Consider the following 12,825-nt stretch of genomic DNA (forward strand, 5'->3'; position numbering starts at 1 on the left):
TTAGAAACCCCTACTCGATTACCAAACACGCATATCCACCTTAATACTGATACATAACTGGAAAAAAAAAAAAATCTTTATCAAGGGAAACCAGTCACATTGCCTTCCTCATTGCCAATTTCATATAAATGCTACAAAGGTTAATTTATTTGCAAGAGAACCAAAAATGTTGCGTGCCAATGATAAAATTGAAAATAATTTGCATTAGTAAATCTTTCAAGAAATAATACATTATACAGTTAATACAAGTTGTGTCGAATACAAAGTGAGTAGCATCAGTTAAAGTTAGACATTGCTTATGCCTCTATATCAGGTATCTTCTGAAGCTGTACCCATGCAAAATATGGGTTTCTCCCAACCTGAAAGAATACAGACATATTAAGAACTACAAAAGATGCATCAAAAACAATATCCAAAATACACTTCAATCATAAATTCAGGAAAAATGGTATGATGCGACAGGGAATGGTAAGTATTCAGTAAATGCAAGTTTTTACATCAGCTCATTACCAGAATTAACAAGTTGGGCAATATCAATCAATCTCCTTAAGTATTATAAACAAGTGTACTAATCTCCCTATGCTGGTGGTAGTGGACGCCGGCAAGTTGGGCATTCCATCTTGATATCCATCCACCTTTGTAGACAACCGGAATGAAAGAAGTGATCACATGGAGTTACCTGTCAAAGATTTTGCAATTTAAAGTGCGACTTAGTTGCAAACTAAGTAAAAGAAAGGGTGGAGGAAAAAACACAGAATCCTGATGGTATACCATGCAATCATTAGAATGCCGTGTGAGGTCAATCGCAGTCATGCAAATGACACAGTCTGTAGTGTGATTCGATTCCTGATCAAACCTTCTATAGTAGAAATATTTCTCAGGTAGGATCTGCAACAAGCATAGCAAAGTGATATTTTCAATGAACGCAGTCACACCATGCTTTAGGTGAAAACAAACATATATCATATTCATGCCATTTTCAAATGGCTTGTTCACCCAAGGTTGTTACTCTCTCAACTTAGCATAGTGTTCAGTGTGTCACAAGTTGTTGGAAACCAAGGAAAGAAAAGAATGATATGGGAGGGGAAAAGTAGAGAAACAACTGCACCAACCTGGCGAGGAATGAACCATCGAGACCCAAGATAGTGTTGAAGAAGAAGAATTGACGCTTGCAGTCCAATGAATACACCCAAATATAAACACCATGCCTTGTCAGGCTCAGTCCTCATAAAATTGTTAGGGCATCCAAATATATACAATGGGATTGCTAGTCGAGTAACAGTCATGCCTAAGATGTAATGGGGATGCAAAGGTTTTCTCGAGTCACGAATGACATTGGTGAATATTTGAGGTATCCAAAAAGAGTACATCAAGAAAAGAATGGATCGAAGATAATTATGGAACTCGTACATAACTAGAATGCCTCCCAACAGGATCCCATCTGCAAATAATTATAGAAGTTGGATCAAATTATACCAGACATAAGGAAAAAGAATTTTATATTGTACAGAAAGTAATTGTATCCGTAAAACAACAGTCGATGATCACATGCATGTAGCAAAGTATTCAGGAGATTGCGAGATGCATATGTTGTACATTTGAAATTGGTTACTCATTCAATGGGGTGACTGAAAGCAAGAGTCATAGACTAGAGTGTCTAATCAATACCGAATCATTCAATGAATCCTAGTGATACAATTTCCCACCTATGTATTGATTTCCGAAAGGGCACTTACAGAAACGACTATATAGAACTGATAGTTCACGCCTCATTGTCTCCCAACCTTCACCACTATTCATAGGCCTGCTTGCCTTCCATATAGCAAGAAGATATCTCATCTCAAAAATTGAGAAGACTACAAACTTGAAAAATGCAGCAGTTGCAAAAGCATTAAACAAGGATTCTGCACAGGAAAGAGCAAAACTATTTACTTATCAGAGACAGAAAATGACCCAGTGCTTAGCATAACGTGCAGTAGGAGCAAATGTCACGGTGAACAAGTGAGAATAGAGTTACACTGATTCAGTATGACAAGCATATTCAGAAAAGAAAAAAGGCACAATTAATGCACAACAAGACATAAAAATGGCACACATACTAATTAAGAAAAGTAAAAAGTAAAAACCACTTTGTATATATTGAGTAACATAGGTCAGGTCAATGACCGTTTTCAAATGATATCTACTTGGATACCTTAATTTTGAAATTAGAAAAGTTGGTGAGCTATCAGAAATGAGTACATAAATTTGGCAGTTCTCGTAACACTCAAGAATTCTGATGGTTTTCCAATGGGTTCCACGCCAAGGTTTCACCCAATTCTATTCTTGCAAATGAACAAAACATTCCCATTGAGTCTCGCTACATGATAGCATTAAAATATGTGCACATCACCAGACAAATGGAATCCTTTCAAATTCCTAACCATGCCTTTACTTTAACAGATCTATTTTTCAAATAATTGCAATAAGTTTACTGCAAAACTAAATATACAAATTCCATTGCATCTGGAAGCAAAACCAATATAGTAAACTGCACAAGCTGGAAATTGCACTTACCAACTAGTATTCCTGCAGTTAGGTGTAGAAGGCAAAGATAAGCATCCATGATGGCTTGCTGCCCAATCATTAAAATTGAAACTTTGGCAGCCCCCTGATAGAGGTAAATCAGAACCATTATCAACTTATTTGAAACCATAAAGTTTCAAGAATAAAATTGATTGTAACAGATGTAAAGTAAAATGCCATACTGATTGAGTGTTACTATGTTCCATTTGCCGAATCAGCAAAAGAACTTGAAGGAATGAGACCTGATGCAAAATGTTAAGGAAGCCACCCACATAATGGAACATTAAGATGAATCCACAAGAGTGACAATATATCATATATAAAGGATACAAAGGTGACCATCAAGGTATAGTTCACTGCTTTGTTATAGTAGACTTCAATGTTGACAGAAGTAGCATTTAGTAGTATAGGTGAGAAGCAATCCCCTTCATCGTCTGCAGCAGGACTCTCCATTAATCCTTCAATATGGAAACGATCATGGTCTCCATCTATAAGAAAGGTCAGAGATTTTAGTTAGTAAATAAGATGGGCATATAATTTTTTTCATAAGACGTTATCCAAGATTTTTTAATATTGAGTAGGAAGGTTGAAACCAGACACAAAACTGCTCCTAACACCATGAATATGACCAGTCATTTAGATTGGATGTTGTCAATGCTTCATGGAGTAGAATAGGTAAAATTTCTTCTCCCCTAACTCAAAATGAGAATGATTTGTACAAGGCACTGTTTCCAGATTATTAAGAAAATGTCCTTGAGATTCTACAATATCAACACCAACCTCTACACATAAAGGAAATAATTCATGGGTATTTGGAGACTTAATTGGGAATCACACAGGATATTAAGGTCAAAGACAAAAAACATAGAGCTGAGATAGCTCAAGTACCACTTTGGACAGATGACAAGCGTGTAATTTGGGCGGCAATTTCAATATTACAATGCTTCTCCATCTCATAAATTGGCCCTGCAGTAACATGAGGTAAATTAACTGAGCTGCTATGTTAGCACAAACTTAAAAAGTCAAAGTGAGGTACAAAACATTACAATTTTTCCTTCTCCATATTTTATTTTGAGGAGAATCTAAGAACACCTGAGATGAAAATACTCCAAGCTGTTCAAACAAATAAGCAAACACAAGCTAGAAGTTAAAACTTGGATCATTTATCAACAATAGAAGATTATATACAAAGATAGACACTAATTCCTTTGCTCAATGTATATATCTTTATCACAGGACTCGTCAACTAGTGGCACACGTAAGAGGATCTAAAGGGAGCCATGTGCAGTATTCAGAACTACAAGTCCCAAACAGAATACAGTATCCAACACCAACACAAGCATGTATCCCCACCCTCACCCCATAGTTTATGAATAATATTGAACTATTCAGACTAATAAACCAGTTCCTTCTGAGGCCAAAAAGATCAGTCAGTCTCGTAATGAATCTACATTACAAACATTAAACCTACCACAGTTTATGTGCCTATCCTGATGGTACTCTAAAATTTCAAATAAGAAAAGATTAGAAATGACTAGGCAACAAACAACCAAACAGAAAAAAACAAAAAGCAATACGAAAAAGATGGCGAGCTGTGCTGCAGACACCTGCTATAAAATCAATATTAATTAAAAATATCACACGCAAGCCGAGTAGGGAGTGTTACCAAATGATATGGATTAGATAACATATAATCTTCTTCTTGGCTGAATTCTCCCTCTTTACCACTGCCATAGTTCATTAAAGAAGGCAATTAGAGTTGAGATGCAATAGACCAAACCAACTCTATGACATCTATCAACAAATAAAAAGATGATGGAAGTAGACAAGAAAATGTAATTAGAATCCTGTATCACGAGAAATAAGGACAGAGAAGAGGATAATAAAATTTATAATCAATCTATATTTCTTACAAGTGTTGAACAAAGCATATGCAACTCACATGCTTTTCAACTATAGTAACTAAAATAAAGTTTCACATTTTGCAAAACAAATGCATCCCTCTTACTGCCCTCAAGACATACTTGGGAAGAACAGAAATAGAACATTTTCTAACTTGAAGTGACCAGTTCACTTGGAAGACATTTGAGAAGTAGCAAAAATAGTAAAATCCATGAAATTTACCTGTTAGCTACCATTCGAAGTTGTCTAAAAGGCCATATATATACACCTTCTACCCTTATTTGAGCACCATCAACATTGTGTTTGTTGTCAAACACGTCATGGAAAATTATTACACCCTGTTGTTAACACCACGAGCAAGAAAAAATATAACAGCTTTCTTTCTTAAAGCTATGACCATATACCTTGAAGAGCCAAAAGAATTTGAAGCAATCATGCATTTTTTTTCTTCCCATAAATGAGCTTATGAGAACCTAACTCCTAGATAGAAAAAAATCAAACCCTCACCTGGACATAATGCACACCATTTATCTTTGTTGGTGAGCTGACTAATTCAATGACAGAATCACCAATGGATTTCCTGAAATCTGGGAACATGGAAGAGCTATTTGCAGAATCAAGAAATTTCCAAGACCCTGAAATTCACATGTCCAAAACATGTTTACCAAGACAAGCATAGAAGACCTAAACAAATTGCTGAGCATGACAAGTAGAATACTAACCAAGTTAGCTAATAATTTTGTGCATGCATCACAAGGACAAGAGCAATTTATTACTTTTCCGCAAGTTCTACAGTAATGAATGCATAAGCATGAGAGTGCATGAATCACCGAAGACAAACCTCGGTAAGTTCCTGTTATGTTCCACATGGAAAATGGGCCCAAATCATTTTCATCTTTTCTAATAAATAGCCACTGCAAGAAGAAACATCATTAACAAGCAAAAATTAGGTCCAATTACATTAGCATTGGAACCACTAGGGTTAAAAAAGGAATCTCATCACATTAGTCATTAAACAAAATAATTGCATTTCAGTATCTTGGCAATTTGATTGAACTGACTTTCATGCTATTTAATAAAATTCTACTCAACAAGTTACTGAAACATCCAGTGCCAATCCTTCTCTAGCAATGTGACCTTCGTTCTCATTTACCACCTTTATCAGCCAAAAAACTGTTGATTCTTGATGATCAACACTGCAGCATTACACTATAAGCTATCAAACATGACAATTCCCATTCCCTAATATCATTTTCTAGTATATACTAACACAAAACACCTAAATGCAGCACAGTAAAATTGACAAGTCAAACCCCATCAAAGTTACACTCCAAGAAGCGAAGGAGCTAAATCTGGCAAAACAAAACACGAAGAACATCACTCAAAGCTCAATGAAAATCTATTTTTGCATAACTAACAAAGACTCCACCAATCAAAGTTACATTCTTTACAATCCAAACTCACTCTCTTGCTAACAAACTCTAATCAAAATCTAAACCCAACCCACAATCAATCACAAACAAAAACGTCAATTCCAATACAAACCTCATCGCTCCACGACTGTGCACGCTCTCTCAATGGTCTTAAGCCCACCACTGCCTGTAACAAACCCAAGAGCACAAACCATAACCAAAAAATCCAACCCACAGAACCTAACCCTCTCCTCCATAAAAAACCCTCTAAATTAACCATATCAAAATACCCAAAAATCATCAACTCCAACCAAGTTCAAAGACATAAATCTTCTCCAAAAAACGACTCTTAAGAACAAACGCAAAACAACCCATGAGTGTAAAACAAACAAGAACAAAAGGGTTTGCTTCAAATGGAGTCAAACCCCCATTTTTGTAGAGAAATACTAACAAACAACCTGAACAGGAAAGTGAGAGCTCAACAACTTAAATAATAAAAATTTAAACCTCATTAACTAACTAACTACTCTAATTAATTAAACAACCGCACACCAAACAGAACTTAGCAGCCCTTCACCGGTTGAAAACCATTTTAAAACTGATAAAGATACGATCTTTAAGAATCAAAGATGTAGATTTTGAAGTAAAGAAAGGGTCTTTGAATTCTTGAATGTTGACATTGTTTTTGTTTCGGTAAAATGAAGGTCGGGAGGGAGAGGAAAGAGGAAGTCTCTGTGTTTTGTTGGCTTAGTGGTCGGGCTACGCGCGAGAATGGGAGGGGAGAGTCACGCACCTATCTCACATGGAACTGGTTAATAGTGCATTTAGTCCCTTGAATTTTGATAGTTTCTTTCGTACCCTTTCTATTTCTTATCCTAGTAATATTCGCCCTGCATTTGTATGATCCTTTCATCAACATTATTTTTTTTTTCAAGTAATTAACAAGATTCTAAGATTATTTTTCATTAGTGAATTATATTTTTATTTCATTGACTTTTAAATATCTACGATGAAATATTATTTTCAATCCCATATAATAATTTAAAGAAAATATCCGAATTATACTTCTAAAATTAATCGAACATGGTCTCTTTGGAAATTAATAATTGTTCTAAATTATCATATATCAAGAAAGATGTAACGAAAATCCCATATTTAAAACGAAATGGAGTTAATTTCACTTTTTTTTAAAAAAAAATTATCAGTTGATGAAAATTCTACTCTATCTCTATTCTAAAATATTATACAATTAGATATGTTGTTGTGAGCTGTGCGAGCAATTTTTGTTTTGAAAAAAAAAGTAATAAGTTAAAAAAATTTGAGTAATTAATTAAAGTGAAAATTTAAATAATAATAAATAAACTAACGAATAAATAAATTGAACAACATTAAGAAATTCACTAGAAAATAACATTTGAAAGTTGTGTATTAGTGTAACAGTAGTGTTGCAGGAGAAAGCTATAAAGACAATAACAACACAGGAAACATAATAAAATTTAATGAGTGAAAATGGTTGTAAATATAAACTTTAAATTCACAATTTATTTTTTTGAAAATAAAACTAATAAAATATATCTCTTTAGAAGTGCTGTACAAGACTTTTAAATAGATTAAAAACTTTATCTTTACTAGCAAAAAACTAGAGATTCGAAAGCACTAAATGCATTAAAACAAAAATCCAAATTAAACCATAATTAAAAAAAATTAAACTAGAAAAATAACAAAATTGGCCATCAACCATCAAAACCAGTTTCTCGATTCAAGATGCGTAGAACATAGTTGCTGCTATCAAAATATGTAAATGTGAGAAACCACACTAGTATTTCGTATTTAAGCAGTTTTTTGGAAAGTAGAGCAACATTTATGGTCGGAAAAAAGGCTTGTTCTATGCCCCTTGCATATTGCTAAAAACTTATTGCCAATTAAACGTATCAGTGAAGTAGGCTGATGGTATAGTTTATCTCTTGTATTTACAATATTTAAATACTTTCTCTGCTAGTTTATTTCATTGTCTTGACTAAAAAAAAAACGAGGCACAGAGGTAACAAGGGAAAGAAGTTGATAGGAAAAGCAAAGCGCAGCCAAAACGTAATTCATGAGGCTGCAAATTTATGGAATATATAAAAGATAATGAATGGAATGTTTGAGGCCTAAAGTGACCTTTCTCAATCTGGTGATGAACTTATTCTATTTCTTGGTGAACTGAACTATACATTGGCTTTTCAAGATACTTCGACTCGCACTTCTCTTAAGATTCAGTCTTCATAAATCACTAAAAGATCCAAGTTCCCATCGATTTTGACATAAAACAGATATATAAAGGATAATCAGGTCAAGTTAAAAAAAAAAAAAACGATGAGTCATGAGACACACATAAGTTAATTTGATGAACAATTTCACTTTCATGTCTGAAAATGAAAGATCTGAAACAGAAAAGAAGCATATAGATATATATATCATTCCATATTCAGAACAGGTCAAGTGTCTGTGCCTATGCCTTAAAAGAGCTACTTCCATTGAGGAGGGCATTCTGCATTTGTGATTTCTGTTGAAACTGGTGTGGGCCACCAAGGAAGCATGGTTGTGAAAACTCGGTTGATATGATAGGAGCTACTTCCATACAGAACTTATCAACAACTTGCAACTCTCCTCCTTGGATCTTGCAGGCTACGATGTGCTTACGCAACCCTACGTCCACCATATCGTTTTTGTTTGGGTGCAAAGCTAGCGCCACTGGTGCACGAAGGAAGCCGTCTCTTACAAATTTCCAAACCAAAGAGTTCGGACGTTGTTAAAGTAAATCTTGTGCTTCAAAATCAGTTTTTTACTCTCATGATCCTCCGGCTCCCAAACACTCAAATGATCAAGGGAAAAACTATTAGTATGATACAAACCAGACTTACTGGTTGTTTTGGCTTCATATTCCTCAATGTGGATGGTTTGAGCATTATCATTGAAGGGATCATGTGCAACAACATTGCTACCCCGCAGGTATTGTGCACCCATCACAATAGATTCATTCCACTGTTTTGTTTCAGAAAAATATACATCCACAAAGGTAAGATTGCTTTGTTCCAGACTCCTAGAAATGCGTGTTGAATAAACTCAATCTAGATGGTCAAGGAAGGCAACCACCGCCCAGCCAGCCACCAGCTGCCACCAACCGACCAGCCACCAGCCGCAGTCGCCAGCCACCAGCTGCCACAGCCGCCAGCCGCCTTCACACCTAGAAAGTTGAATTTTCTTGTTTTGATTTCGTGTATAAATAGAGTGCTCAGTTTATGTTATTGTGTGTGGAGAGAATTGAGAGGAACACTAGAAAGAGAAAGAAAGAGAGAGAGAATATTCCCGAGCCGATAGCCGAGTCCAGCCGAGCCACAAGCCGAGCCATCCTCCGAGCCGAGCCGAGCCGCGTTCCAGCCGCAGCCGAGCGAGAGAATATTCCCCCGAATATTCCCAGAATATTCCGCAGAATATTCCCGGTTCAACCCAGCGAACCGCCCGCCGTACAGAATTGGTTTTTTGACCGGTTCACCCATTTTATGACCCGATTTCAACAAAGTCAGACCGGTTCCCTACTATTTGGACCATTCCGGATCGATCTACAGTGTCCGTTTGTCCAAATTCGGCTCCCAAAGAGGTGATATAGTCATTCCAAGAACATAATGACTACAGAAGGTACACATACACTCATCCCGAAGCTGACCAAAGACAACTATGATAGTTGGTGCATCAGATTGAAGGCATTTCTTGGGTCACAAGAGTGTTTGGATATTGTACAAACTGGTTATGATGAACCAGAGTCTAAAAAAAGAGAAGATGTTTTACAAGAGGCACAGAAGCAAGCCTTGAAAGTCAATAGAAAGAAGGACAACAAAGCCAAGACCATCAGGTCTTGATGAAGATACATTCGAGATCATAGCTTCCGCTGAAACGTCACATGATATATGGGAGGCTCTCCAACAGAAATACAAAGGTGCTGACAGAATCAAGAAGATTCGTCTTCAATCTTTGCGAGGTGACTTTGAGTTATTGCAAATTAAGTCCTCGGAGTCAATTTCTGATTATCACACAAGGATTATGGTGATAGTCAACCAGATGAGGAGAAATGGAGAAGCCCTCATCGATTCTCGAATTACGGAGAAAATTTTGAGATCCCTAGATCCAAAATTTGATCATGTTGTTGTCGCCATTGAAGAGTCCAAAGAAGTGGACAAGTTGACAGTAGATGAGCTTATGAGTTCTTTGCAAGCTCATGAGCAGAAGATAGTAAAGCGAAATGGAGATAAGGCCATCGAGCATGCCTTACAAGCAAAGTTGTCCCTCAAGGACAGATATGAGCAAGGGGAGACTTCATCAAGTGGCTACACCACTCAAGGAGGAAGTCAACAATCCAGAGGAGGATTCCAGCAATTCCAAGGAAGAGGTTCTTGGAATACAAGCTTTAGAGGAAGAGGTGGCAGAAACACCACCAGAGGAGGCCGAGGCCAACATGCATTCACTCCTAAAGGAAGAGGAGGCGATTACAATAACCGTGACAAGAGGAACATCCAATGTTATAGTTGCAATCAATTTGGGCACTATAGCACTGAATGCCGATGGAAAGCTCCGTTGGAGATACGTGAGCAAGCAAACTATGCAGAGAAGGATGACAGAGAAGCATCTGCATTACTTGTCCAATAAGGACATGGCGAGAAACAAGAGGAGATATGGTATCTAGATACTGGAGCCAGCAATCACATGTGCGGCTACCGAGAGTTATTTAGTAATCTAGATGAGACCAAGCAAGGTCTAGTTACTTTTGGAGATACCACAAAGGTTCCATTCAAAGGTAAAGGCAACATCCCAATTAAGTTGAAGAACGGCGATTCCAGCTACATCGCCAATGTGTATTATGTCCCAGCCATAAAGCAGAACCTAATCAGCTTAGGTCAACTTTTGGAGAGAGGCTATACTTTTTACTCGGAGAATTGTCATCTGGCAATTAAAGACAACAATTGGAGATTAATGGCCTACGTGAAAATGTCCAAGAACAGGATGTTTCCTTTGAACATCCAGTATGATGCAGCAAGGTGTTTGAGTGCCATCACCAACAGTGAAGAATGGCTTTGGCACCTGAGGCTTGGACATCTAAATTTCACAAGTTTGAAGATGCTAGCAAGCAAGCAGATGGTCAAAGGTTTGCCTCACATTGATCATCCAGATGAAGTCTGTGAGAGTTGTGTCCTCAGCAAACATCACAGATCCAGTTTTGCCAAAGAAGTCAACTGGAGAGCAAAGAGGCCACTGGAGTTAGTACACACAGATGTGTGTAGCCCAATAACGCCTATGTCGACTGGACAAAATAGGTACTTCCTCACTTTTACTGATGATTTTAGTAGAAAGACGTGGATATACTTTCTGAAGAGGAAGTCAGAAGTATTCAATTGTTTTAAAGATTTTAAAGCAATTGTGGAGAAGCAAACTGGTTATACGATCAGAATAGTGAGATCTGATCAAGGTGGAGAATATACAGCCAACGACTTTGAAGCCTATTGTACACAACAAGGCATCAGACATCAGACGACACCAGCTTATACACCACAGCTGAATGGTGTAGCAGAAAGGAAGAATCGCACGATTCTTGACATGGCAAGAAGTCTGCTCAAAGCAAAGAAGCTGCCCAAGCAATACTGGGCTGAAGCTGTATCATGTGCAGTGTATCTGTTGAATCGCTGCCCGACCAGAAGTTTGCAAGGTATTACTCCAGAAGAAGCATGGAGTGGTCACAAACCAAGTGTTACTCATCTACGAGTCTTTGGTTGTGTGGCATATGCAAAGATCCCAGATACAAGAAGGAGAAAGCTCGATGATAAGAGCGAGAAATGCATCTTTGTCGGATATGGTGAAAGAAGGATGGGATACAGGCTGTATAATCCCATCACGAAAAAGGTGATTACAAGTAGAGATGTTATCTTTGAAGAAGTTACATCTTGGCAATGGAATGGTGATGACCAAGAAGCAATCAAATGGATCAATCTTGATTTGATCCTTGAAGGTGAAGAAGTACCAACAGTACTTGTCGAAGAACCGATTGTACCTGCAAAAGAACTGATTGTACCAGCAGCTGAACCACAAAGTCCGGTACACAGATTCCCTGTATTCAACAGGAGGAACACACCAAGAGCATCATCATCAACATCACCATCAGCATCCTCGTCAGAAGGACCAAGAAAGATGCGGAATCTTGAAGAGTTGTACGATACCACTCAGGTTATGGAAGATACAACTCTGTTTTGTTTCCATGCAGATAAGGACCCACCAGAAAAGAAGAAAGCAATAGGTGTCAAACAGGTCTACAAGACGAAAGCCAAATTAGTGAATAAAGGCTATAAGCAGAGAGAAGGCATTGAAAGGAGAAGTATTCATGCTTGGCATGACATCCCTCGATTGAGTTTAAAGGGGAGATTTGTTGAATAAACTCAATCTAGATGGTCAAGGAAGGCAACCACCGCCCAGCCAGCCACCAACCGACCAGCCATCAGCCGCAGCCGCCAGCCACCAGCTGCCACAGCCGCCAGCCGCCTTCACACCTAGAAAGTTGAATTTTCTTGTTTTGATTTCGTGTATAAATAGAGTGCTCAGTTTATGTTATTGTGTATGGAGAGAATTGAGAGGAACACTAGAAAGAGAAAGAAAGAGAGAGGGCGTGTATTAAGCTTTTGTTTTGTGTAATTGTAAGCTTCGGTTTTGTGTAATAAAACAGTGTGTTTTATCCCCTCTGAGTGTCTTAAAGCCACCACCAGTGGTTTCTCCCACCAACAATGCGCACTGCTCTAAATCAAAAAACATATATATTGTCGTTGCTGCTGAGTCTGCGGCTGTCATCCCTGATAATTTGGAGCACAAACCAACCCATAAGAGTGTTGGAATTGAAGGATAGGGTGTGACAGACTAATTTATAATA

General features: G+C 37.5%; 1 protein-coding gene across 1 annotated transcript; it reads right to left on the reverse strand.

Annotated features, from left to right (window-relative positions):
• Positions 1-180: 180 nt before the first annotated feature.
• On the reverse strand, positions 181-6,614 carry LOC118059586 (transmembrane E3 ubiquitin-protein ligase FLY2). Its single transcript, XM_035072487.2, has 15 exons — positions 6,013-6,614; positions 5,309-5,381; positions 4,975-5,102; positions 4,690-4,805; positions 4,232-4,292; positions 3,612-3,678; positions 3,454-3,531; positions 2,896-3,053; positions 2,748-2,807; positions 2,557-2,650; positions 1,737-1,904; positions 1,113-1,441; positions 772-888; positions 511-679; positions 181-359 (listed from the first exon to the last, which is right to left on the reverse strand). Exons 1-14 carry the CDS (start codon positions 6,178-6,180, stop codon positions 578-580), a joined length of 1,719 nt encoding a protein of 572 aa, XP_034928378.1. The 5' UTR covers positions 6,181-6,614; the 3' UTR covers positions 181-359; positions 511-577.
• Positions 6,615-12,825: the final 6,211 nt, after the last annotated feature.

Source organism: Populus alba, chromosome 7 (genome assembly GCF_005239225.2).
Source record: "Populus alba chromosome 7, ASM523922v2, whole genome shotgun sequence".
In the NCBI taxonomy this organism is placed as follows: domain Eukaryota; kingdom Viridiplantae; phylum Streptophyta; class Magnoliopsida; order Malpighiales; family Salicaceae; genus Populus; species Populus alba.

Coding starts and splice junctions, on each gene's coding strand:
- LOC118059586 (XM_035072487.2), bottom strand. CDS start 6,180: ATGATTTTTGGGTATTTTGATATGGTTAATTTAGAGGGTTTTTTATGG. Junction 3,054..3,453: donor CTTGTCATCTGTCCAAAGTG/GTACTTGAGCTA, acceptor CCTTTCTTATAG/ATGGAGACCATGATCGTTTC. Junction 680..771: donor GGCATTCTAATGATTGCATG/GTATACCATCAG, acceptor AATCTTTGACAG/GTAACTCCATGTGATCACTT.